Source organism: Hemiscyllium ocellatum, chromosome 1 (genome assembly GCF_020745735.1).
Source record: "Hemiscyllium ocellatum isolate sHemOce1 chromosome 1, sHemOce1.pat.X.cur, whole genome shotgun sequence".
NCBI lineage: Eukaryota > Metazoa > Chordata > Chondrichthyes > Orectolobiformes > Hemiscylliidae > Hemiscyllium > Hemiscyllium ocellatum.
In genome coordinates this window covers 10,124,664-10,151,476 of record NC_083401.1, presented here as the reverse complement: position 1 = coordinate 10,151,476, position 26,813 = coordinate 10,124,664, and the positions used below count along the sequence as shown (strand labels likewise).

The 26,813-nt window shown below is 43.4% G+C and overlaps 1 protein-coding gene across 1 annotated transcript; it reads left to right on the top strand.

Moving 5' to 3' along the window:
* On the top strand, positions 1 to 24,764 carry cct7 (chaperonin containing TCP1, subunit 7 (eta)). The gene is made up of 12 exons (XM_060828075.1): positions 1 to 79; positions 6,390 to 6,543; positions 7,604 to 7,710; positions 8,595 to 8,720; positions 11,346 to 11,398; positions 12,744 to 12,915; positions 14,698 to 14,862; positions 18,450 to 18,638; positions 20,252 to 20,349; positions 20,933 to 21,065; positions 23,331 to 23,537; positions 24,285 to 24,764. The coding sequence occupies exons 1-12, from the start codon at positions 74 to 76 to the stop codon at positions 24,507 to 24,509; spliced, it is 1,635 nt and encodes a 544-aa protein (XP_060684058.1). The 5' UTR covers positions 1 to 73; the 3' UTR covers positions 24,510 to 24,764.
* Positions 24,765 to 26,813: the final 2,049 nt, after the last annotated feature.

Sequence of the window (26,813 nt, the reverse complement as noted above, 5' to 3'; positions counted from 1 at the left end):
CGTGCGTGTGACGTCAGAGCGTGGTCGGTTGCTGGAAGGTTCTGGCGGCGGCGGCGCTCAGAGAAGCTTCAAGATGATGGTGCGTGAGGGTTGTGGGGGGTTAGCCATGTAATCCAGCGCCATCCGCCCGCTCGGGATGGTTTTGTCGGTGAATGGGGGCGCCGGATAGTTAGAGGATGGTCGGAGCTGAGCGCGGAAGGCGATGTTAACGCGGGATGCGGTGTTTTACCCCGCATCCGGGGTAGAGGAAGGGGAGAGCTGGGTGGAGTTGGGCCTCGGCCCGGCGGTGGCAGTGGCCGGGAGGGATGTTCTGTGTGTTTTGGGGTGGGGGTGGGGGGGGGAGAGAGATACCGATAACACGGCCGTCCCCGGGCTCGTTAAAACGGCGTGTGGGGCACAAGGAGCCCGAGTCTGAGCAATCCCGGTATCTCTTAAAGGGGTCAGGCACCTTGAGCTGGCTGGTGGGGCCCACCCCAACACTCTGCCCATTTTAACTGGAGGCTGGGGGTGTAACAGTGATCTGCTCAGTACAACCTCTGTCATCCCTCCAGGTGTCAGTGTACCTTGTGGGTACTCCCAGGAAGGTATCTTCTGTCAACCCATTTAGATTATTTAGTCTCTGGGCACATTGTCAAACCACACCATGGCTCCCCTGTAATCCAGATGAATACACCCAGAGGGGGACTGGAGGATGGGACTTTGACTAGAGAGGTGCTGGAAAAGGCACAGCAGGTCAGGCGGCATCCGGGGAGCAGGCACATTGACGTTTCGGGCAAAAACCCTTCATCAGGAAGGGCTTTTGCCCCCAATGTCGATTCTCCTGCTCCTCGGATGCTGCCTGACCTGCTGTGCCTTTTCCAGCACCACTCTAATCTAGACTCTGATCTCCAGCATCTGCAGTCCTCACTTTTGCCTCGCGGATGGGACATCATGATGTCTGCTGTTTATTTGGATGCTAAAGATCCCACAGCCAGTGTTACAAGAAATGAGAAGCTGTCCCAGTGTCCTGAACAAGATTTATCTCTCGAATGCTGTCAGTGCTGTCTGTTAAAGCCAGGGAACAGAACTTGCATATTGTAGAAAAGAGAGATATTAGATTACTTACAGTGTGGAAACAGGCCCCTCGGCCCAACAAGTCCACACCGACCCGCCGAAGCGCAACCCACCCATACCCCCACCCCTACATTTACCCCTTACCTAACACTATGGGCAATTTAGCATGGCCAATTCACCTGACCCGCACATCTTTGGACTGTGGGAGGGAACCGGAGCACCCGGAGGAAACCCACGCAGCCACGGGGAGAACGTGCAAACTCCACACAGTCAGTCGCCTGAGTCGGGATATGAACCCGGGTCTCAGGCGCTGTGAGGCAGCAGTGCTAATCACTGTGCCAACATGCCGCCCAGCTTTCTCTCATCAAGATGTACACATGTCTTAAATGATCTGAAACAAACAAAACAAATTGCTGAAGAAGCTCAACAGCCCTGGAAGCATGTAGAATAGAATCCCTACAGTAGAGAAGCAGGCCGTTCAGCCCATCGGATCCACATCGACTGTCTGGAAAGCAACCCGCCCAGACTCACCCCACCCTATCCCTATAACCCTGCATTTCCCATGACATATCCACCTAGCCTATACTTTCCTGGACACCATGGGCAATAGAACATTGCGAAGCACCCAGAGGAAGCCCATGCAAAAATGGGGAGTATGTGCAAATTCCACACTTCAAAGGGTGGAATCGAACCTGTGTCCCTGGCACCATGAGGCAGCAGTGCTCACCACTGAGCCCCACTGAAGAGAAAGTAGAGTTAACATTGCAATTCTGCTGACTGCAATTTAATTTCAACATTGTTATTTGGCACTGTTACCCACTCTGAGTTCAGTCCACCCTTCGTGGTGTGCAATACCAACACTGCATGTTGTAATCCATGTAGTGTGTAAACAAGGTTCTATACATGAGGTGTGTGGTATTCACTGGCATTACCATCACTAAACCTCCTGCTATCAACGCCCTAAGGGTTGCCATTGATGAGAAACTGAACTGGATCAGACTTGCAAATTTTGTGCTGGAAGACCAGGTCAGAGGCAAGTAACTCATCTCCTGACTCCCTAAAGCCTGTCCACTGTATACTGTTCAGAAATAAGGTGGGTGAACTTAAGGCATGGATTGGTACTTAGGACTACGATGTTGTGGCCATCATGGGAACGTGGATAGAAGAGGGACAGGAATGGTTGTTGGAGGTTCCTGGTTATGGGAGTAGTCATGGGCGATTTCAACTTCCCAGATATTGATTGGAAGCTCTTTAGATCAAGTAGATTGGACGGGGTGGTGTTTGTGCAGTGTGTCCAGGAAGTGTTTCTAACTCAGTATGTAGATTGTCCGACCAGAGGGGAGGCCATATTGGATTTGGTACTCGGTAATGAACGGGGACAAGTGATGGGCTTGTTAGTGGGTGAGCATTTTGGTGATGGTGACCACAATTCTGTGACTTTCACCTTGGTTATGGAGAGAGATAGGTGCGTGCAACAGGGTAGGTTTTACAATGGGGGGAAGGGTGAATACGATGCTGCAAGACAGGATTTGAGGAGCATAAGTTGGGAGCATAGGCTGTCAGGGAAGGATGTCGTTGAAATGTGGAACTTTTTCAAGGAACAAATACGATGTGTCCTTGATATGTATGTACCTGTCAGGCAGGAAAGAGATGGTCATGTGAAGGAACCTTGGTTGACGAGGGAGGTTGAATGTCTAGTAAAGAGGAAGAAGGAGGCTTACATAAGGCTGAGGAAACAAGGTTCAGACAGAGCGTTGGAGGGATACAGGATAGCCAGGAGGGAGCTGAAGAAAGGGATTAGGAGAGCTAAGAGAGGGCATGAAAAATCTTTGGCGGGTAGGATCAAGGATAACTCCAAGGCCTTTTATGCGTATATGAGAAACATGAAGATGACGAGAACGAGGGTAGGTCTGATCAAGGACAGTAATGGGAGACTGTGTATTGAGTCGGAAGAGATAGGAGAGGTCTTGAATGAGTACTTTTCTTCAGTATTTACAAATGAGAGGGACCGTATTGTTGAAGAGGAGAGTGTGAAACGGACTGGTAAGCTAGAGGAGATACTTGTTAGGAAGGAAGGTGTGTGGGGCATTTTGAAAAACTTGAGGATAGACAAGTCCCCCGGGCCTGACGGGATATATCCTAGGATTATGTGGGAAGCAAGAGAGGAAATTGCAAAGCCGTTGACAATGATCTTTTTGTCTTCACTGTCAACGGGGGTGGTACCAGGGGACTGGAGAGTGGCGAATGTGCCCCTGTTCAAAAAAGGGAATAGGGATAACCCGGGAATTACAGGCCAGTTAGTCTTACTTCGGTGGTAGGCAAAGTAATGGAAGGGGTACTGAGGGATAGGATTTATGAGTATCTGGAAAGACACTGCTTGATTAGGAACAGCCAGCACGGATTTGTGAGGGGTAGATCTTGCCTTACAAGTCTTATTGAATTATTTGAGGAGGTGACCAAGCATCTGGATGAGGATAGAGCAGTGGATGTAGTGTACATGGACTTTAGTAATGCATTTGATAAGGTTCCCCATGGTAGGCTTATGCGGAAAGTCAGGAGGCATGGGATAGAGGGAAATTTGGCCAGTTGGATAGAGAACTGGCTGACCGGTCAAAGTCAGAGAGTGGTGGTAGATGGTAAATATTCAGCCTGGTGCCCAGTTACAAGTGGAGTTCCGCAGGGATCAGTTCTGGGTCCTCTGCTTTTTGAAATTTTTATTGATGACTTGGAAGAGGGAGTCAAAGGATGGGTCAAGAAATTTGCAGATGATACGAAGATTGTTGGAGTTGTGGATAGTGAGGAGGGCTGTTGTCAGCTGCAAAGGGACTTAGATATGATGCAGAGCTGGGCTGAGGAGTGGCAGATGGAGTTCAACCCTGTCAAGTGTGAGGTTGTCCATTTTGAAAGGACAAATAAGAATGCGGAATACACTGTTAACGGTAGGGTTCTTAGTAAAGTTGAGGAGCAGAGGGATCTTGGGGTTCATAGCTCTTTGAAAGTTGCCACTCGGGTGGATAGAGTTTGTAAGGCGGCCTATGGTGTATTAGCGTTCATTTGCAGAGGGATTGAATTCAAGAGTCGTGAGGTGATGTTGCAACTGTGTAGGACCTTGGTAAGGCCACATTTGGAGTACTGTGTGTAGTTCTGTTTGCCTCACTTTAGGAAAGATGTGGAAGCTTTGGAGAGGGTGCAGAGGAAATTTACCAGGATGCTGCCTGGAATGGAGAATAGGTCGTAAGAGAATACATTGAGAGTGCTAGGCCTTTTCTCATTGAAACGGCGAAGGATGAGGGGTGACTTGATAGAGGTTTATAAGATGATCAGGGGAATAGATAGAGTAGACAGTCAGAGACTTTTTCCCCGGGTACAACAGAGTGTTACAAGGGGGCATAAATTTAAGGTGAAGGGTGGAAGGTATAGGGAGGATGTCAGGGGTAGGTTCTTTACCCAGAGAGTGGTGGGGGCATGGAATGTGCTGCCTGTGGGAGTGGCAGAGTCAGAATCATTGGTGACCTTTAAGCGGCAATTGGATAGGAACATGGATAGGTGCTTGAGCTAGGACAAATGTTTGGCACAACATGGTGGGCCGAAGGACCTGTTCTGTGCTGTATTGTTCTATGTTCTGAGCCAGGAACGTGATGGGATACTCCCCACTTGCCTGGATGGTTGCAGCTCCAACAACACTCAAATTTGGCACTCCCCAGGGCAAAGCAAGTGGCTTGATTGGTATCATACTGACATCAATCTTACCCCTTTAAAGTGCCATCTGTACATCTTTATCCATTGTCAATACTGCCCAGAGACAGATGCACTTAATGCCTTTACAGGACTATCTCCTCTTTTATCTGTAATTATCTCCACCCTTTCACTACCTTTTGTATTATTTGGAAAAGACTTTTGTGCTTCCTTTACTGTTGGTTATTAATCTATTATGTTTTGTTTGATATTTGCCAATCCACATGTTAGAACTCTCTTCATTCGTATTGAGTATAGTACAGCCATCTGGAAGAGGAAAAAAAATCACTTTGGAAGAGAGAACAAGAGTGAAGTACTAAGTGAAGGAAAACTGCAGAAAAGGGCTTGGTGATACTTGTGCATGAAACACCCCCAGCACACGTACAAAACTAGAAATTGCTGGCTAAGCTTAGCAGGTCTAGAAGCATATGTGGAGAGAAATCAATTAACATTTCAGGTCGAGTGACCCTTCGTCAGAACTTTTGGTTTTTATTTAGTGCACCGGTGTGGAAGGAAATCAGGAAGGTCAATGGAATGTCGGCCCTTATTTCAAGGGGATTGGGGTATGAGTGTCAGGAAGTCTTACAGCAGCTGTACAAGATGCTGGTGAGACCAGCTTTGTTGTACCATGAACCGTTTTGGCCCCTTTTTTAAAGGAAAAATATTGTTTCATTGGAGGCAGGTCAGAGAAGCATGAAGGTCTGGTACAGAGAGATTGTCTTTTCAGCAAAGGCTGAACAGGTTGGGACTCTCCTCACTGGAGTTTAGAAGAATCAGAAATAATCTCATTGAAACATAGAAGACTCTTGTTGGTTTAGGGCTATGGTTCTTGCTTAGGGATTTGTATTGCATTGTTATGCAAGACATCCCAAGTTCAAATCCCAGACAAAGTCTGAGTGCCAGCCTACCTTTATCCTTGAGTAGCAAGGGGGATCAGAGGTTACAGGACAAAGTAGGAGAATGGGGTTGAGAAGCATGTCAGCCATGATATCAAACATGGAAACATTGAACAGACTCAGTGGGCTGATTGAACTATTTCTGCTCCTAGTTCTTATCATCTACAAGATATCCTTTCAAAGTTTGCAGGCATGTATGAACTGCAAAATATAGTCATATGGTCATTTGCAGTATGGAAGGATACCATTTGGTCGATTATGTCCATCCCACCTCCACATGAAACAATCCACTCAGTCCTGTTCGCAGTCATAATCAGCATTATTAACAGAACTGAGAAATTACTGAACACAATCAAGACCGAATGAAACATTTGGGCAAACAGAAGCCCAAATGTAGTTTTAAAACTGCAATAGTTTTAAAAACTGTTGTAGATAAAAGTTTCAATTAAAATTTCAATGGGCTTAACAGAAGAATGGGAAAGAATGGATAGCACTTTGCAAAAGTCAGCCAAAGTACTTTTGTCTGCTTCTTTCTAAGAAAATTCTGTGATTCTAATACCAGTTCTTAGTTTATGCTATTGGTTTCTGCTCTTTTCAAACTGAGTGACTTTTGTACTCTGAACTTTAAACTTCACAAAGTGACTCATTAAGTCTATGTTGTGCAAATATTAATGGAACCAATCGAGATTTGGTTGTCTTTTCCAGTCCGCACCAGTTATCCTCCTCAAGGAGGGAACAGACACTTCCCAAGGGACTCCACAGCTGATCAGCAACATTAATGCCTGCCAGGTTATTGCTGAGGCCGTTCGTACCACACTTGGACCACGTGGGATGGACAAGCTCATTGTGGATGACAGAGGTTGGAATAATGAACACCTTGTCCCAATGTTTCTATCTTCCCAACTATGTACAGAGTTAGAACATCAGTTCTGAGTTCATGGAATGGAGGAATAGACATGAGGGGTTAAACAATCAATTCCTGTTTTTAATTGAGTCCTTAAGTGTTGAAACATAAGAAATCTTAAGGATGTTGAGAAGTTTCTCCTAATTGCTGTCATAGAGTCATTTAACTTATTATTTATATTTTAATTTGTTAAGAAATTGGGCAGAAGTTTCTACTGCTAACTGTCTTAAACCTTCCATCACTATTCAGTAGGCATGTTGGGATTTCTACAGTTGATTGACTTGTCAGCAAGCTTGTAAATAGGGCCCGAATTATTTGATCACACTGCATGCATGATGCTGATATAGCACACACCGCAGGGTGTATCAAAGCAATTCCGTAAATTAATGTCTTCCACTAACAGACCACTCTCACTATACATTGTGCAAACTCATGATCAGGCCTAAAACTATTACTTTTGGCTTGGAAAAGTGTCCAGTCTACCTATGACTCTTCTAGAAGGTTAAGGTATGTCAAAAGTTTGAGTAATAGATGGAGCTGTTTATGCTAATAGTAAAATGGATGTTGCTAATGAGCCAAAAATATGTTCTTCCTATCTCCTAATTGAAAAATATGGTATATGAATTACAGTGCCAATGTAATACCAGAGACATAGGCTTTACATTTCAAAGACTTAGATCCCAAAATTATATCAAATAGCATTTTTTTTTGCGGCAAACAGAGTACTGACTGTGCCCATCTAGCCCAGTTTTGCACATTGTTTGGCCATACGAGTTACCACTACTGGATAAAGTGCCATTCCCAAATGAATTCTATACATAGATTTTGTAGCAGTCATCAGATTCAATAAGGAATGTAAACTGGTTCAGTCCCTCCATTGTAGAGCAGGATGCTGATGTCTCCAATACATCCCATTTAATCAGGCATAGACCAAGGCTTACATGTGCAACTGGATGGCACATACTAGGCAGTCAGAAGAATTTCACACATTAAATGGGTGGTGTGTTTTTTTTAGGGAAAGCTACTGTTTCAAATGATGGAGCCACTATCTTGAAGCTTCTTGATGTTGTTCACCCAGCTGCAAAAACCCTTGTGGACATTGCAAAATCACAAGATGCTGAGGTAAGTTGAATGAGTGATTGTTAGTTTCCTCTCTTTAAAAAAACAACTACTAGACAGGCTCAGACAGAGTCCTCTGACAATCTGGAATAGATAACTCAAAGCAAACAGTGAATCATTCATTTCACAATCTAGGAATCCTTTCACTCTGTAGTAATGGCTTATTCTCTGGGACAGAGGGTCACCTACACTTCTGTCACACTGTGGGACAGAGGATCACATATACTCCTGTCACACTGTGGGACACAGGGCCACCTACACTTCTGTCACACTGTGGGACAGAGGATCACATATACTCCTGTCACACTGTGGGACACAGGGCCACCTACACTTCTGTCACACTGTGGGACAGAGGATCACATATACTCCTGTCACACTGTGGGACACAGGGTCACCTACACTCCTGTCACACTGTGGGACACAGGGTCACCTACGCTCCTGTCACACTGTGGGACAGAGGGTCACCTACGCTCCTGTCACACTGTGGGGCAGAGGGTCACCTACGCTCTTGTCACACTGGGACAGAGGGTCACCTACACTCCTGTCACACTGTGGGACAGAGGGTCACCTACACTCCTGTCACACTGTGGGACAGCGGGTCACATACACTCCTGTCACACTGTGGCTGTGGGTCACACTCTGGGGCACTGGGTCGCACTGTCATTTTGCTCCCTGAGAAAGCAGACTGCATTGTCCTTTCACACTCTTGGTCGGAACGTCACACTGGGAGTGCAGATCAGAATGACACTAGGGAATTACATCTTACAATGGAGCAGCAGCAACAAGGCAGCCTTCAGCTCTTTCTAAATGAGCTGAAATTATTAATGGCTATAAGGATGAAATTTAAAACGTGTAAAACATTAATTTGATTTTTTTTATCTATCTAGGTGGGCGATGGGACCACTTCTGTTACTCTACTAGCTGCAGAATTTCTGAGACAGATCAAACCCTATGTGGAAGAGGGGCTTCACCCCCAGATTATCATCCGATCCTTCCGTAGAGCTACAGAGTTGGTAATGAGACAGTTGCATTTTTGTTGGCTGTGTTGCCATTTATTACATGCCCTTAAGGATCTTAACAGGGGATTTTAATGTCCATGTGAAGACAAATTTTGGAACTGCGCAGATCTCCTGTCTTTCACAGCCTGAGGATTGTTTGTGCATTAATAGTGTTTCCTAGAAAGTAATCCTTGATAGGCATTTCAGTTTATTGACACCTTGTCTCTCTTTAACCTTTCCCATGACATGCATTTTGACACAAAATATCAATGTACATTAAACAGTAAGCAAAAATGTTTGTCTGGGTTAGATTCAGTTTGAACCAGTCTTGTTATGGGTTTGGAGTTATGTGCAGGGGAGCGGCATAGTAGTAAAATCACTGTACTAGTAAAGCAGAACCCCAGGTTAATAGTTTGGGGAGATTGGTTCAAATCCTAGCATGGCATGGGGTGAAATTTGTATTTCATAAAAGTCTAGTCACTAGCTCCCAATTTGGTAATATCAAATGTAAAAGCTTTTTAATCACTTCTAGGCCACACCTCCTCTTGTCTCTGCATCTGACAACATTTTAGCAACTCTACGATTCTTTAACTCTTTTATGCATTTCTTATCTCTTCCTGTCCCGTCCCATCCCATTTCCTTTGCTGTATTATTGCTGGCCTTACCTGACCTGCTTGGGTGCAAAACTCTGGATTTTCACCCTGCACCCATTAAGACATCCCTTGAAAGTTCAATTTTGACTGGACTATGCACCAACTTTCCCAATATCTCTGATTAAATTCTTAGCTGATTACATTTCTGTGAAGTGGCTTGGAATGATTTACTACTTTAACTTTCATTTGTATAATGCCTTTTTTGTGATCTCCACAAATTGCTGTTGATAGAGGAGAGGATTCACTGATTTTTGTTTGATTCACGTTTATACCTATTTCCTTTGATTTCCCATATGTCATCAGCACTCATTAAACACAAATTGGCTCTGCTAATGAACACAGGATGAATGCACAATGCTGTAGAGACTGAGGAACCCTCAAGACATCTACAGAGCAGGATACTAGAGGAGGTGGAGAAAGTGAGGACTGCAGATGCTGGAGATCAGAGCTGAAATATGTGTTGCTGGAAAAGCGCAGCAGGTCAGGCAGCTACCAGAGGAGATGGCCATGGAAATGATGGATACATTGGTTGTTATCATTCAAAATTACATAGATTTGGCAACATTCCTGGCAGATTTGAGGATGGTGACTATAACTCCACTGTTTAAAAAAAGGAGGGAGGCAGAAAAGCCAGTATTACGCACTTATCTGACAAACATGCATAGTAGGGAAAATGCTGGAATCATTTATAAAAGGTGTGCTAACACAATGCTTAGAAAATTTTGCAAAGTTAACTTGGATTTTGGAAATGGAAATTGCATTTGACAAATCTGCTGGAGTCGATTTGAGTTTGTAACTAGTAGGATAGATGAGAGAGAACTAGTGAATATGGCATACTTGGATTTTCAGAAAGATTTTAATAAAGTCCCACAAAAGAGACTATTGTGGAAGATCAAAATATATAGGATTGGTAATATACTGGCACAGATTGAGAATTGGTTAACAGACAGGAATCCGTAGGAGTAAATGGGTCATTTTCGAAGTGGAAGTTGGTGACAAGTGGGATATTATAGAGATCAGAGCTTGGACACCAGCTATTCATGATATGTATTGACTCATATGAGGGAATCGTGTAAAATTTCCAATTTTGCTGCCAATGCATACCCAGGTGGCAGTGAGAATGGTATGGACGACTCAAAGACCTCATGGTGAATCAGATAAGTTGAATGAATGAATGAGAAAATTCATGGCAGATTTAAGGTGTATAAGTGTAAAGTTGTCTAATTTAGGAGGAAAAGCAATGGCAGAATATAATTTAAATGGTGATGGATTGGAAATGTTGATGGATAAGAGGACCTGGATGTCTTTGTACACTTGTCATTGAAATCAACATGTCAGTTCTTGTTGGAAAGACAAATGGTGTGGTTGCCTTTATTGCAAGTGGGTATTGAGTACAGGAGCAAGGAAGTTTCCTTGCAGGACCTTGGTGAGATCACAGTTAGAGCGTTGAGTGTAGTTTTGTCTCCTTACAGAAGAAAGAGTACACCTATCACAAAGGAAGCACAGGAAAGGTTCATGAGATTGATTCCTGGACTGGCAGGTTTGTTGTATGAGGAGAGGTTGGATCAATTGGGCCTGTACTCACTGGCATTTAAAAGAATGAAAGGGGATCTCTTGAAATATAAAATTCTGATAGGCTGGATCAGCTGGTTGTAGGGACGGTTCCCTTTGCCAGGGATGCCCAGAACAAGGAGTCACCATCTCAGGAAAGATAGGTCAGGTTGGACTGAGATAAGAAATTTCTTCACTCGGAAGGTGATGAACCTTTGAAATTATCTACCACAGGAAGCTGTTGAGGCAAAACCATTCAGCATTTTAAAGAAATAGATTTCTAGAAGCTAAATATGTCAAAGGGTATAGGGAGATCTACAGTGTGGCATTGACCATGATCAAGTTGAAAGGTTGATGGGCTGAATGGTCAACTCCTATTTTCAGTGTTTCCATGTCTTATTTTGCAGTTGATTCTGATTTTTCTTTTTGGGAATAGGCCTTGGAAAAGATCAAAGCCATTGCTGTAACCGTGAAGAAAGACAGCAAAGAGTAAGTGTTACATTTACTATAAATCCACTGTTCTGTGTAGCTATCTGGATTAAGCATTGTCTCATCCTGTTTTGAGTAGTGGTCCCTTCCATTGTCCCGTGGCACCTTTGATGCTGATGCTTCTGATATTTCTTTCTTTTTGTACCTTGAATGACAATTTGTTATATTAAAGCGAACTACTACGGATGTTGGAGATCTGAAATAAAAACTGAAACTCTGCAAGTGTGGCAGCATCTGTGAAGAGAGAAACAGTTAACATTTCAGGCTTATTATGACTTCTCTGAAACCTTTCAAACGATGCCTTGTCATTGTGTTGATAGGACTCTCAAACCTGCCCACCCCGTTTTGTGTACTTCTGCTTCCACCCCTTCATTTATCTCTAATGCCATGTTAGGGTTGTTCTTATCTTATTTCTCCCATTTCCTCTTTATTCATTCATAGGGTGAGAGCATCGCTGGCTGGCTGGGCCAGCATTTATTATCCATCCCTAATTGCCCAGAGGGCAGTTAAGAGTCAACCACATTGATGTCAGAATCATATGTCGGCCACACCAGATAAGGATGGCAGTTTCCTTTCCTAACTGACACAAGTGAACCCGCTAGGTTTTTCCCAACAATTGGCAGTGGAATTACAGTCTTCATTCGACCCTTAATTCCAGATTCTATCATCTGCCCCAGCAGGATTTGAATCCAGATCCCTAGAACATTACCTCGGACCCTGGATTAACAGATCAATGACAATATCGCTAGGCAATCGCCTCCCCTTCAACCTTCCAAAATGCTGCTACCACCAAACACATTCTTCTTCCTGTCCCTTTCAGAATCTGTTCCCTTGGTGATACTCCGGTCCACGCCTCAGTCACCTCTCTTCATTCCACGGCATCTTCCAAGCACAAGTGCCAGAACACTTCCATTGAGTAGTTGCACTGGTAAAAGTGCTTCCACATTGTTGTTTGGTAGCAATTGCTGATTGTTACTGATTGCGTATTTCTGTTACAAGTTGGGATGGTATTCAACTTGGAGTTGATTATGTCCCCATGAAGCTCTGTTCTTTTCCACTTCACTGGTAAAGGTCATGGATTTGGGAGGTACTGTTGAAGAAGCCCTGCAGTTTTGCTATATTGCATACTGGAAATTACACAGTGCAGCTACAATCCATCGTGGTGGGACGTTTCATTGTAGTGCAGCACATATGCACCAGTGTAGCAGGGCTGTGCTGGGAATCAAGTGGGCATCGCCATAATTCCATTATAAACATGGATGTGGATTGAGAATAAACTTGCCTTAGTGATTTTAATGTTGGTTCTTTGCTTTAAAGTTTACTTTATTTCATCCCACTCTGACAGGCTTCAGAGAGAGCTTTTTGAGAAATGTGCTGCTACTGCCCTCAGCTCCAAACTGATCGCCCTTCAGAAAGGTTTCTTCTCCAAGATGGTGGTAGATGCAGTCATGATGCTGGATGACCTTCTCCCACTGAAAATGATTGGGATTAAGAAAGTTCAGGGAGGAGGTCTAGAGGTTGGTATTTATTGACTTCGAACCTGTTCAATTGAGTATACGTTGTTTTGTATGCGTTAAATTCTTTATCTGTTTTGAAGAAAAATCAGAATTTTTACGCAGCCATCCATCCATAAGCTTTCTTTGTTGCTTCACCTGATATAAAATTGTGGCTAACACGTGTGCATTGTATCACTTGCATATCTCTGCATTAGGTTTCATTCATCCTGTCCATTTCACCAGTACAAGTTTCCCTGAAGTCATCAGTTGTTTTTGTTTACTGCATTTTTAACTGTGTCGGCAGCATTGTGAACCCATTGTTGTATAACTCAAAATAACAATCCTAATACCAGTCCCATAGAATGCCAGTGTATGTTTTACGTTCAACCCTAATTGTTGGCACTGTCCCGCCAGTTGCATGAGTTATAAGTCTTTGGTAGTTTACCAAATGTCAACAGAATCATAAAATGGTCGCAGTTTAGTAGGAGGCTATTGGCTTGTTGTATCTCTGTTGCCTCTCTGAAGAAGCAGTTCACCCAGTGCTTCACCCCTGCCTTTCCACTGGCGCTCAAACACAGCTCTGTAACTGCAATTAGACATCCCAATTTCTGAACTCAAATCTTCTTGCAGCAGCATATACCTGTTTGTTTATCAAAATATGCATCAAATAAGGCAGTGAGGCTGTAGCCCCTCTCCAATATGAGGAGACTGCCCTTCATTTTCTTTCTGTAGGCCAAATCCAGATGGATGATCTTTGCCCACCAAGTGCAGAGAAGAGAGGTGTGGGGTGTAGGTATGTGGCAGGGGCAGATTGGACGGACTCCTTGGAGATCAGCTCCAAGCTTGATCCAGCATCTTTGTTCAAGGCAGATTCAAAGTATTCTCTTAATATGTTATTCATTCACCTTTTTGGGCCCTAAATGATCTAATTCTGCTTTTACTGCCCTAATACTGTTTACATATCTGAAGAAGGTTTTTGGATTCTGTTTTATATTAACTGCTAGTCTCTTTTGAAAGTCCATATAAACAATATCAGCTGCATGACCTTCATCAGTTCTCTCCCCAAATACTCTCAAACCCAAGTCTTTATCTCTTCAACATGCATGCATTGCCTTGTTTTCTCTTCACCAGCTCTCACCCTGCCAGAGACCCTGTCAGTTCTCTAGTCACTAACTCACCCACTGCCAGAGGCCTTGATAGTTTTCTCTTCATCAGCCTCTCACACTGCCATGATACTGTCCATGCTCTCTTCACCAAAATCCTCACTCTCAAAGACCCTGTTTGGTCTCTGTTCACTGACCCATGCACCACTAGAGACCCTGTCTGTTCTCTATTTAAGAATGCACAGAGACTTTGCCCTTTTGCACAATTGTGTGTGTAGTTATATATATTTATATACTGTATAATGAAAGGGAGTTGATGCGAAACAGTATCAGAGATCATCAGGATCCTTTGCATGTGGCCACGGATAACATACGCTTGAGCCATAGTAACTTAGGGATTCTACATTCTATATTTTAACCTTTTTGTTGAATACTAATAAAGTTTTTCTCCACTTATACGTTTGGATAGTTGACATTCAGATGTGTGACAGTCTTACTGAGTGTGACGTGGTGATGCACAGTGACATTGGAATCTATCAGCCTGTGTACAAATGGTACAAAAGAATACATCAGCTATATCTCACCTCTGTTGTTTGCAAATGTTCCTCAAAAATTATATCTGAAAGTTAATTTTTTAAATACACCAGGTCTCAGTGAATTTTACATGTCTCTTCTTGTGTTTGTTTGGTGTTGATCATAGGAATCTCAACTAATAGCTGGCGTCGCCTTTAAGAAAACATTCTCTTATGCTGGATTTGAAATGCAACCCAAGAAGTACGAGAAACCTAAAATTGCACTTCTGAATGTGGAGCTGGAGCTCAAAGCTGAGAAGGATAATGCCGAGATTCGGGTGAACAGTGTTGAGGTTAGTACTCTCAAGGACAGCATGGTTCATGTTCATGTAGTAGCATCAGTTTTAATTCTAATGTTAGACTTGCCAAGGAATCTTAGCTAGGTTTGTTCCTCATGTTTAATATTCAGTGAATTCTGCTTAGTAACTAACTGACTATACTGACTGTGGTGAAGAATTAATAATCTATGGCAGCAATTTAGAGATGTTAGTACCTCTGATACCACACCTCAATAAGGAGAACATTTGTCAGTTTGAGAAAAGGTTGACATTGGTCATTGGAAATTGGAATTCTAGAATAGCTCATGTCCTTGAGTAGCATTCAGCCACTGGTTCCCATATAATTAAACAATGTATTAGTTTGAGTGATCCAAAAGTATAAATGCTTGAGTAAGTTTTAAAATTTGTTCATAGCATGTAGACCTTCCTGGTAAAGCCAGCGTTTATTGTACACCCCTAATTGTCATGTGGTGGTGAACTGCTGCCTTGAATCACTGCAGCCTTTGAGGTTAGGTTCACCCATAGTGCTAATAGGGAGGGTGTTCCAGGATTTTAATACAGTGACAGTAAAGAAACAAAGATAAAGTTCCAAGTCAGGATACGGTATGGCCAGGAGAAGAACTTGCATGTAGTGAAGGTGTTCCTGTGTATTTGCTACCCATGTCCTTCTAGGTTTGGAAGGTAAAATTGCAGCTTGTAGAGGGTGCACACTGCTGTCACTGTGTTGGTGGTAGGTGTGCCAGTCTAGCAGGCTGCTTAGTATATTGACAATGTCCCGTTCTTTCCTCATTGTGACTATTGTCAGACATGACCAATTCTCAGATTCTTTGATGCAAGGTAGTACAGTTCAAGACCATCCCAATAACTAAGATCTATTTGCTCACTGCTCACCAGCTTTTCAAAAATTATCACAGTTTAAAGTTGCTGGTCTCTCAGCAGCTTTTTAAAACTCCATGCACTGCACAACTCGCGTGTTATTTCTCTGATAACTAGTATGCATGGTGTGAAATGTATAGGATTAACAGCTTGATTCTGCTCTGTTGTTATCAGGTTTTATCTCTATTCATCCACTCAGCCTCTGTCTAAAGGTCTAGAAGTTGCAAGTGTTACGACATGGCGGTAAACCTCTCTGCTAATTAAACCAAACACACACAGAAAAACTCACCTCACCTCATAATCTGTTAAACTATGAGTGACAGAAGACTCCCAGTTTTGATTATTTAAAGTAAAAATATCAATTTATTCTTTAACTCTAAAACTGAGCATTAAACAACAACTATTTATAACTCTAAGCCTCCTTTCTCTTAAAGATCTGTTATTTATCTTCAACTGTATAACAATATTCAGAGGAACCTCGATTATCCGAATATCAATTATCGGAATATTGGATTATCCGAAGGAGATCTCAAGGTCCGGTTAGAAACATTACATAAAAGAGATGTTTCAACCCTGATCGCGTCATTTGTTTACACTGGTTAAAAACAATCTCTGCTGAGAACAGTCCTGGACATAGATGAGAGCCCAGGCACTGTCTCCAAATGACTGACCTCCAGCCCTCTCTCCCTCTCCCCACACTATCCCTGGTGTTCTACATGGGGTGAACCCTAAACCCCCTTTCCCCAGATAATCTCTCTAACATTGTCCAGTACAGGGCAGAGGTGGAACTTGTCAAAAAGTTGCAGTTAAAAAGTTGTGTTTGTGGCTGTCTGTGTGTGTGTGCAATTTGGAGACTTACCCCAGAAAGGTAGGAGCAGTCTCTCTGTTGGTGTCCAGTCTGGCTGCCCCCAAGAGGGTTGAGGTCATCGGGGCGGCAGGGGCCCCTGGGGGAGCAGGGCAGGCGGGGGCCACACGGTGGGTGAGGGCAGTCAGGGGGCGGTACTGGACGGGGTTGGGGGTGGGCGGGTGGATGACAGTGTTGGGTGGCGGGTGGGTGGGCGGTGGTGTTGGACGGGTTTGCGGGCCGGGCAGGTGGAGGCAGTGTTTGGTGGGGTTTTGGGGGCAGGCGGGGGCGGTGTTGGGTGGATTTTTGGGGGCAGGCAGGGGTGGTGTTGGATGAAATTGGGGGCGGGCATGAGATGGATGGGGTTTGGGGGCAGGGCCTTGTGCGCGGTGTGCTGCTGCCTCGTCTCCTAAACAGGGAGCAACTTAATAGAAAACTCCTGGGCCCGAGAGGAAAGGCATTGAATCAATTAATTGAATAATAGTTATCCGAATGAAATAGTGCCCACCCATCTCATTCGGATAATCGAGGTTCCCCTGTACTGATCCAGTAAAAGCCCCTATTAAAATTGCATCAACTTAATTTTCAAAACCTGATAGTGGCTGTCATCGGCATCTGCCTTCCTCTACCTGTAGATCTCAATGGGTCGTCTTTGGTCTCTTGCTGCAAAGATGTTTCATATGAAAAAGGTACCTTTTGATAGAGAGTGTTTTGAAAAGCAGTCTCTCTCCAGATGGCAGTTTACTCTCACTGGCTTTCAAAATGTCTGCTTTTTTTTAATCCCCAAACATCGGATTGTCTCATTGGTTCAATATTGTCAAAACAGTAAAATTCAGATTTGATTAGGTTTCGGTATCCTGGGGCATAATTTAAGCTGGTTAAATTTGAACTGTTGTGAACACAGTAGCCAAATGTTACATTTTATCAATTTTCCAGTGCACTCTGACTTGCAGCCAGTCACATGACAGGTGCCTGCAAACTCTCTCTGCCAAAACAGGTTTCACCCTCGTTTAAAGATACAGTACACAACTTCATATTACAAGGCACTGGTATCCTCAGCGAGTTTGCCTCTTGGCTTTCACACTGGGAAGCTGGATTCATAGAGTCCGGGCTGATGGAGTGAAATAATGTTTCTTCTGCTAACTCTGGAAGTCATTTGGAATGATTTTGGGCTGTTGTAGTTGTAGTTCAGATTCCACTGGACACAGGTTCACAATACAAAACAACTCCTTATTTGCCATCAGTTGGCAATTTTTCAGAAAGCACATGATGGCTGCTGAGGAATAGAAGAGTGCCATACCTCCCTATAGGGACTGCTTGATGCAGTGTATGGAGGAAAAGAATATTCCTTTCACCAACCCCACTCTCTCTCTCCTTCACAATTTCTTTTTTTATTCGTTAGAAGCTCTTCTCATACTCCATTTACATAGTCAGATGTCACATGACACCAAGTTTATTTGAAATCGCAAGTTTTCAGAGCGTACTCCCACCGTTGCCACAAAGGGGCTACATTCTGAACCTTTCTGATTTCAAGTAAACCTGATAGAATATGGCGTGGTGTTGTGTGGTTTCGGACTTTGTCCATGCCAGTCCACACACCAGCAACTTCACATCCATTCACATCAGAGTGCAGCAAAGTTAGAACAAAATAATAGTTCCAAGAGGCTGAGCTTAGATTTGAAATGGTCAAACTGTATTTACTGAGAATTTTTTCTCCATGATGGGTCAGGGATTGAGCAAAGCACAGTGATCTTGCAGGATTTGGATTTAACAATAATGGTACTTGTGTTAACCCATTTCCCCAGGACACTGTATTACACTGACTGGCTCCACTGTTGATATACTCTTACCATTAAATACATTGATCTCTTTTTGTTTCTAGGACTATCAGGCAATTGTTGATGCAGAGTGGAATATCCTTTATGATAAACTTGAGAAAATTCATCTGTCTGGGGCCAAAGTTGTGCTGTCTAAGCTTCCAATTGGAGATGTGGCAACCCAGTATTTTGCAGACAGAGACATGTTCTGTGCTGGCAGGGTCCCAGAGGAGGATCTTAAGCGAACTATGATGGTCAGTGAATTTTCATTGTTTAATGAATAAATAGAGCTGTGTTGCAAGAACTAACTGGCTATATTTCCCTTGCTGTGAAATGTTATTTTCACTAATGATCAATCTCGCTGACAAATCAGTAAGAAATCTAACGTGATTAACATAATAGTCATTTGGTAGTAGAGAACTTTAGTATTGTTAAGAAAATAGAACATAGAACAATACAGCACAGAACAGGCCCTTTGGCCCATGATGTTGTGCCAAACATTTGTCCTAGCTTAAGCACCTATTCATGTACCGATCCAATTGCCGCTTAAAGGTCACCAATGATTCTGACTCTGCCACTCCCACAGGCAGCGCATTCCATGCCTCCACCACTCTCTGGGTAAAGAACCTACCCCTGACATCCCCCCTATACCTTCCACCCTTCACCTTAAATTTATGTCCCCTTGTAACACTTTGTTGTACCCAGGGAAAAAAATCTCTGACTATCTACTCTATCTATTCCCCTGATCATCTTATAAACCTCTATCACGTCACCCCTCATCCTTCGCCGTTCTAATGAGAAAAGGCCTAGCACTCTCAACGTATCCTCGTACGACTTATTCTCCATTCCAGGCAACATCCTGGTAAATCTCCTCTGCACCCTCTCCAAAGCTTCCACATCTTTCCTAAAGTGAGGTGACCAGAACTGCACAAAGTACTCCAAATGTGGCCTTACCAAGGTCCTACACAGCTGCAACATCACCTCACAACTCTTGAATTCACTCCCTCTGCTAATGAACGCTAATACACCATAGGCCTTCTTACAAGCTCTATCCACCTGAGTGGCAACTTTCAAAGAGCTATGAACATAGACCTCAAGATCCTTTGCTCCTCCACCTTACTAAGAACCCTACCGTTAACCCTGTATTCCGCGTTTGTCCTAGCTTTCCATAGGTACTACCGTAGGTACATTTTGCTAAGGCTTTCCTTTTTTTAAAAGCTTCAGCAAGGTGTCTTTTTTTCAGCTTTTTTCAAGTATAATAGGAGCAATCTGTCACCAGAAATGATGCTCATTGTTAGCTTTTTAATAAATACATGTAGGTGATAATTAAATTGATATACTATGATATAATTTTGTTTCTCCAAAACATCAATTATAAGTACAGATTGGGTACAAAACTGTGTTATATAAGGCAGAAGATATTCAAGTATTCTAAGTAAATTTTCCTCTTCGTGTTTCTCATTGAGAAGCCAATGGCTGACCCTTGCTGCTTTCATAGATATCAGCAGCTGTTCAGAGCATCTCCCCTGTTAACATGTGAACTAGACATCAAGATCAGTTGGCTAATTGACCGTTGGGTGGATCAGAGCCAAACCTAGCCTATATTGTTGTTTAACAGGAAATAATAAAGTAATCCAGGATGGCTACTGTCAGCCAGAAACACTTGTTGCTCAAGCTATTGACTGTTGCCAGTTAAGTATAGACCAGAAAACCAACTTAGTCTACATTGGACATCAGTGTACATTTCGAGCATTCAGAACCCAGGAGATTTGCAGGTTGAGACTTGTTGCACGATATTAGTTAATAGAACAGGTGCAGATTTGTTCTTTGTATATACTTCTATACATTTGCTTTTCTTGTCTTCTAGGCTTGCGGTGGTTCCATTCAGACCAGTGTTAATGCGTTGACAGGTGACGTGTTGGGTCAGTGCACACTCTTTGAGGAAGCCCAGGTTGGAAGTGAAAGGTACAACTGCTGGGTTGCGTATAGCCTGGAATCTGTTCTTAGTGAAGTTAAACCCATTGAGCGATCTTTTATATATATATTAGAACATCACCAAGTTTTTCTAGATTTTACAGTAATGTGGTTAACTCTTCATTGCCCTCTGGGCAATTGATGATGGACAATAAATGTAGCCAGTGAGGCCCATACCTAAAAATAAAACCCTGTTTGCCCTTTCTCCTCAAATCCTTTCAGACCTAAGAGTTATATCTGTCTCCATCTTGAAAGCATTCAGTGTTTTGACTTCAGCTACTTTCTGTGGCAGAAAGTCCCACAGGCTTACCACTCTGTGTGAAGGATTTCACCTCTTAATCCCAGAAGGCCCTTAAGCTGTGATCCCCGATACTGAGCGACTGAGGCATTAAGAACATCCTTCCTGCATTTACAGGGGTCAACGTGGGTCAGAAACAATGCCATCCTACAATTTGATATTTTTTTCTTCTCCAGTCTGAGTATTTCTGACTTGTATGACTTCAGGTGGAATATGCTAAAATGTGTTTTTGAATCTTCCATTGAATTGTACCTATTCTTTCCACCCACTGTCCAGATATAACTTCTTCACTGGGTGTCCCAAGGCCAAGACCTGTACGATCATTCTTAGAGGGGGTTCAGAGCAGTTTATGGAAGAGACTGAGCGTTCCCTTCATGATGCAATAATGATTGTTAGACGAGCCATCAAGGTAAGAAAGTTAAAGAGCGGTGTGGGGGTTTTGGAGGCAAACCACTGAGCCCTGAGTGCTTCAAGAGCCCCAGAGATTTCATACAGGGTTGGTGAAGCAGTAAAATGTACAGTAGGCAGGTTAACATGTTAATGGTTGATTTCTGTAGTCCAGCTCTAGCATCCATGATGTGATCAGTGGCACTGTGACTGAATTTGGGACAATTTCTTGTGCCTACATAGCATGCGTGCACTGCGCCAGTACACATTTAGCTGTGAGGGGTCTAAATGAGAGTACGGTAGGTTCCCACAAAACTGCTGAGAGTAAAGCTCCCTTTTGTTTAATTTCATATTTGGCATGTGCCAATGTGGAAACATTCTGAATTGAGAGTACAGTAAAGATTGGCATGTCCTCTTAAATTCTGCATTCAGCTCAGGTCCCCAAGCTAAAAGTTCTCTGTGAATACTCCCTTCTTCCACGTGCTGAAATGCAGTCATAGGATGCTGCAGCATAATTGAAAGTGATTCACCCTATCGTGTCAGTGCCAGCTTTTTGGAACTATCCTGCTCCTCTCTCGCGCTCGCACTCTCAGTCTGCTCTCTCGCGCGCTCTCATTTTCGCTCTCTCTTTCTCTTGCTCTCTCTCTCTCGCTTGCTCTTTCTCTCTCTCTCAATTTCGCTCTTGCTCCAGCACACTCGTTTTTGCTCTTGCTTGTGCACTCTCGATTTCGCATTCTCGCTTGCTCTCTTGCTCACTCTCCCGGGCGCGCGCGCACATACAGACACAGACACACACACACACACACACACACACACACACACACACACACACACACACACACACACACACACAAACCATTTAGAGTCATAGAGATATATAGCACAGAAACGGACCCTTCGGTCCAACTCATCCATGCCGACCAGATATCCTAACCTGACCTAGTCTTGTTTGTCAGCAGTTGGCCCATTTCCCTCTAAACCTTTCCTATGCAGATGCCTTTTAAATGTACGTCATCTGGCAGCTTATTCCTTACGTACATCACGTTCTGCATGGAAAAAGTTGCCCCTTAGGTCCCTTTTAAATTTTTCCCCCCTCACCCTAAACCTCTCTCCTCTAGTTGTGGACTCCCCCCACTTCAGGAAAAAGACCGTGTCTATTTACCCTCTCCATGCCCTCCTGATTTTATAAACCTCTATAACATCACCTCCGATGCACCAGGGAAAACAGCCCCAATCTATTCCGCATGTAGCTCTAATCCTCTATTCCTGGCAATGTCCTTGTAAATATTTTCTGAACCCTTCCAAGTTTCATAACATCCTTCTGCTAGGAGGGAGACCAGACCTTGAATGTTGACTGCCTCTCTGCAAACTCAGCCAGTTTTAACCCCTGCGAATATTATCACTTCAGGCTCTTTTCCAAACCCCTTTTGTTACCCTCACTTGTATCTGTTCCCACCATATTCGCAGTCAATAAATTCCACCCTAACCACTTGCTGTATAGCATTTTTTCCTCATAGTTTTAATTTTTGCCATTCACCTGAAGTTAGTGTCCTCTAGTCATTAATGCTCCCAGTACTGGCACTGTTTCTACCTGTTCTGTCTAGATCCCTCATGATCTTGATCACTTTTAACAGCTTCTCAACGTTATTCTAAAGAGAATAACACTTCTTTAATCTGCCTGATTGACTGAGGTAGCTCATTCCTGCGGTCTTCCTTGTAAACCTTTTCTGTGCCTTCTCTCAGGCCTTTGTATTCTTTTGAAAGCATTGTGCCCCAAATTAGTGACACTATTTTAGTTGACTGTGAGGTTTGTCATAACTTGCTCGCTATTGTATTTCAATCTTTCCTTATAAATCCCAGGATCTTGTATGCCTTTTTAACCACTTGCATCCATGTATCAAAATATCACCTTCAACAATATGTGCACACTAAGTCCAAGGTCACTGCTACTATATTTCCTTTAATAGTTGTAAAATTGTGATAATTGCCCCTATTTTTCAAATAAATTTTGTCACTTTAGTTGACCTAGAACATCAGCTATTACTGTATTTCATGGCAGAATGGGCTGTAGGGGCTGTCTGGTCTTCATCTCATGTTCCTTGTGACACAGTAGCAACCTTAAACAGCAGTATGTTTGTTTTTTGATTAATATGACGACGATGGGGTCTGGGCCCATCTTTTAATGTATTTTATTGGCCTGTCTTGTTTATCATTATGTTGCTGTGACTTGCAAATTGCAAGTGCAAGATATTCAAATGCCTGATCATTTATATTTGTGTATCTGCAGAATGACTCTGTTGTTGCCGGGGGAGGTGCTATTGAGATGGAAATCTCCAGGCACCTACGAGATTATTCGAGAACCATCCCTGGCAAACAGCAGCTGCTGATTGGGGCATATGCCAAGGCCCTTGAGGTGATTCCCCGACAGCTGTGTGACAATGCTGGTTTTGATGCCACAAACATCCTCAACAAGCTGCGTGCCAAACATGCTCAGGTAAGGGCAGGCTGTCTGGGCACTCCCTCAACTCTGTAGAAAGGTCTGACAGTCTAGCCTAAAACAAAATCTTTCTCTGTATCTGTATCTCTCTCGCTCTCTCTCTCGCTCTCTCGCTCGCTCTCTCGCTCTCTCGCTCTCTCGCTCTCTCGCTCTCTCGCTCTCTCGCTCTCTCTCTCGCTCTCTCGCTCTTTCACTCTCTCTCTCACTCTCTCTCTCACTCTCTCTCTCTCTCACTCTCTCTCTCTCTCACTCTCTCACTCTCTCTCTCACTCTCTCTCTCACTCTCTCACTCTCTCTCTCACTCTCTCTCTCACTCTCTCTCACACTCTCTCTCTCACTCTCTCTCTTAGCATTCCTGCTTGATCAGGTCTTACCAATCCCAGGGTTTCCTCTTCCCCTCCCTAGGGGTTGCTGGATAATGATCAGAAACAGTGCCACCCTGCTATATAGACACCAGAATGATTATTGAGCTTCATCAGTTTATGTGGGTGGAGCTCTCCCTGGGCTGAAAGAAAGTTATTGGGGAGCAGAACTCTGGTGGGTTGTGTGAGGCTTTGAGTGTTAATATTGGGGAGAGGAGGGTGGGTATCTGGTTGGAATTGGTTCTCTATATTGGGCTGGGGTGAACAGGTCATGTAATGAATTTTGATGCACAGTGCACTCACTGGCCTGGGTGAAACAGAAGTCTGAGAACGGGGTGATGGTTTCATGAGTGTTACCTGATAACCTCTCCTCTGTTTACAGGGTGGAATGTGGTACGGAGTTGATGTGAACAATGAAGATATTGCTGATAATTTTGAGTCCTGTGTTTGGGAGCCTGCTGTGGTGCGCATCAATGCTCTCACCGCTGCCTCAGAGGCAGCCTGCTTGATCCTGTCTGTTGATGAGACCATCAAAAATCCACGCTCCACTGTGGACTCATCAGCCCTGCCAAAGGGCCGGGGCAGAGGCAGGCCACATGCTCACTGAGGCAACCTGGCAAGTGGTTTCTGCTTGTTCTGACCTGATATCAATAACAACCAAGAAGCTGCAGAGTCCAGCTGGCACTATGGCCTAACACCGTATGGTCGCTGGACTCACGTACTCACTGCAAGCAGCTTCTTCATGTTATTACTGTAGAGTCAGACCCTGGGAACAGCAGTGTTTAGCTCTATTTATTGTTTTCATCACTTTTAGTTGTGAACAGAAATGTCTGGAGAAAATAAAGTTCCAGTTTTTGGGCAACTGGGTTAAATTGTCTCTCCTTTAGTGTGGTGAGGTCCTTGTATTGTGTATTACATCCAATTTTGCAGCAAAAACACAGGCCAATTACTCCAACTGATCTGCTCTAACTTCATCCCACTACAGTATTCATCATGCAGTCCTGGTAACATTTTGTTTGTCTTAAATGCCTTGTACTTCACTTGACGACATTTTGAAAAACTGGAAATGAATGCGTTGGCACAGTGATCACTGTGCATGAATCCTTGGAGTGTGATGTTATCATGCAGCTGAGAGGGTGCACTGCTCCATAGGATGACATTTGCAGAGTGATTGCCTGTAATTTGGAAATGGTGATTATGACTGAAAGGTTTTCACATGAACAGTAACCTGGTTTAAATGTTATAGACCCTAATCCAAATTCCAAGACCTCGGTTCAAATCCTACAATGGCAGATGGTGAAATTTTGAATTCAATAAAAATTTGGATTTAAAACTTAGCATAATGATGACCATGTAATCATTGTTGTAAAAACACGTTTCATTCACCAATACCCATTAGGAAAGAAAATCTTCCATCTTTAAATGTGACTTTAGACCCATAGCAATATGCTTGACTGTTAACTCCTCTCTGAAATACCCTAGCAAGCCTCTCACTTGTACCAAATCACTATAAAGTCTTAACAAAGGAATATAACCAGTAAGACTACCTGGTGTCAGCCTAAGCAATGGATTTTAAAAAAATATTCATTCAGGGTTGTGGATCTACCTATGCCATATGGACTGCAGCAGTTCAAGAAGGCAGCTCACTTCTGCCTTTTGATTAGATTAGATTAGATTCCCTACAGTATGGAAACAGGCCCTTCGGCCCAACAAGTCCACGCCGACCCTCCGAAGAGTAACCCACCCAGGCCCAGTCCCCTACATTTACCCCGACTCGTGCACCTAACCCTACGGGCAATTTCTCATGGCCAGTTGACCTGACCTGCATGTCTTTGGATTGTGGGAGGAAACCGAAACCCATGCAGACACTGGGAGAACGTGCAAACTCCAGGCAGACATTCGCCCAAGGTAGGAATCGAATCCCGGTCCCTGGCTGTGAAGAAGCATTGCTAACCACTGAGCCATCATGCCGTCCCAAGGACAGCTAGGGAGGGTCAACTTGTGCTGACCCAACCAGCAATACCCACATCCCATTAATCCATTTTTAAAAAGGAGTTACTACATATTACATCTAAATGCAGTCTAGCTACAGAGAAACTACTATGAGCCAGTGATCCATTCACTCGTCATCCTAGTAAATATTTTAATCTTTTAAGATAAAATTAAGGTTTTCAGTTTGTGTTTGGGTCTCTCGTTTCATTTTTTATGTTAAAAAAGCTTCAGATATAAAATCGATCTGGTGTAAAAATATTGACAATACAGGGTAAAGTTACTAAAATCAATGTTAGTGATTAATAAATTAATATAGATGTGGCATGTGAGGCAATGTGCTGCTGCTGCAGTATGTGGGAGATGCTGGACAGAAATATAGTTTAAAAATACTAAAGACCAGTAGGGTTTTTTTAAGTAATTGAAATCTAATTAAATGTGAGGTGCAGAGTCAGGTCATGTGTTGTCTGTGTGATGGAGGAGTTGGTGGATTCCATTGTGGTTTGTAGTGATCACCACGTGGCAACTCCAGCTCCGAGTTATCCATGTCATTGTTGGACTGCAGCAGCTTGAATGTGCGTGTTTGCTGCAAGGAGAAGTCTAGATCTTTAATCAGACTTAATTTAGTTTGTACTGAGCATTACACTGTATTCTGAGTTTAAATTGTGTTGCTGAGAGTTCAGAGTTGATCAGCTAGAATCTGAACTTTGAACATGGACACATCAGGAGAGGGAAGAGTTACCTGAATGCTATATTACAGGAGACAGTCTCACCCTGTAAGTTAAGTACTTAAAATTTGGCCAGTGGTCATGGACAGGAGAGTGTGACTACCAACGATACAGGTAGAGGGATCCTGAATTTAGCATTGAAGGACTTTCACCTCTTGAACTTTGTCCAGTAGTTATGAGGTGCTTGCTCCCCG

What these genes read in the sequence shown, in the direction of transcription:
- cct7 (XM_060828075.1), top strand. An exon ending in TTCAGGGAGGAGGTCTAGAG is followed by an intron (nt 12,916 to 14,697) that starts GTTGGTATTTAT and finishes TGTTGATCATAG; the next exon opens with GAATCTCAACTAATAGCTGG. An exon ending in TTCGGGTGAACAGTGTTGAG is followed by an intron (nt 14,863 to 18,449) that starts GTTAGTACTCTC and finishes TTTTGTTTCTAG; the next exon opens with GACTATCAGGCAATTGTTGA.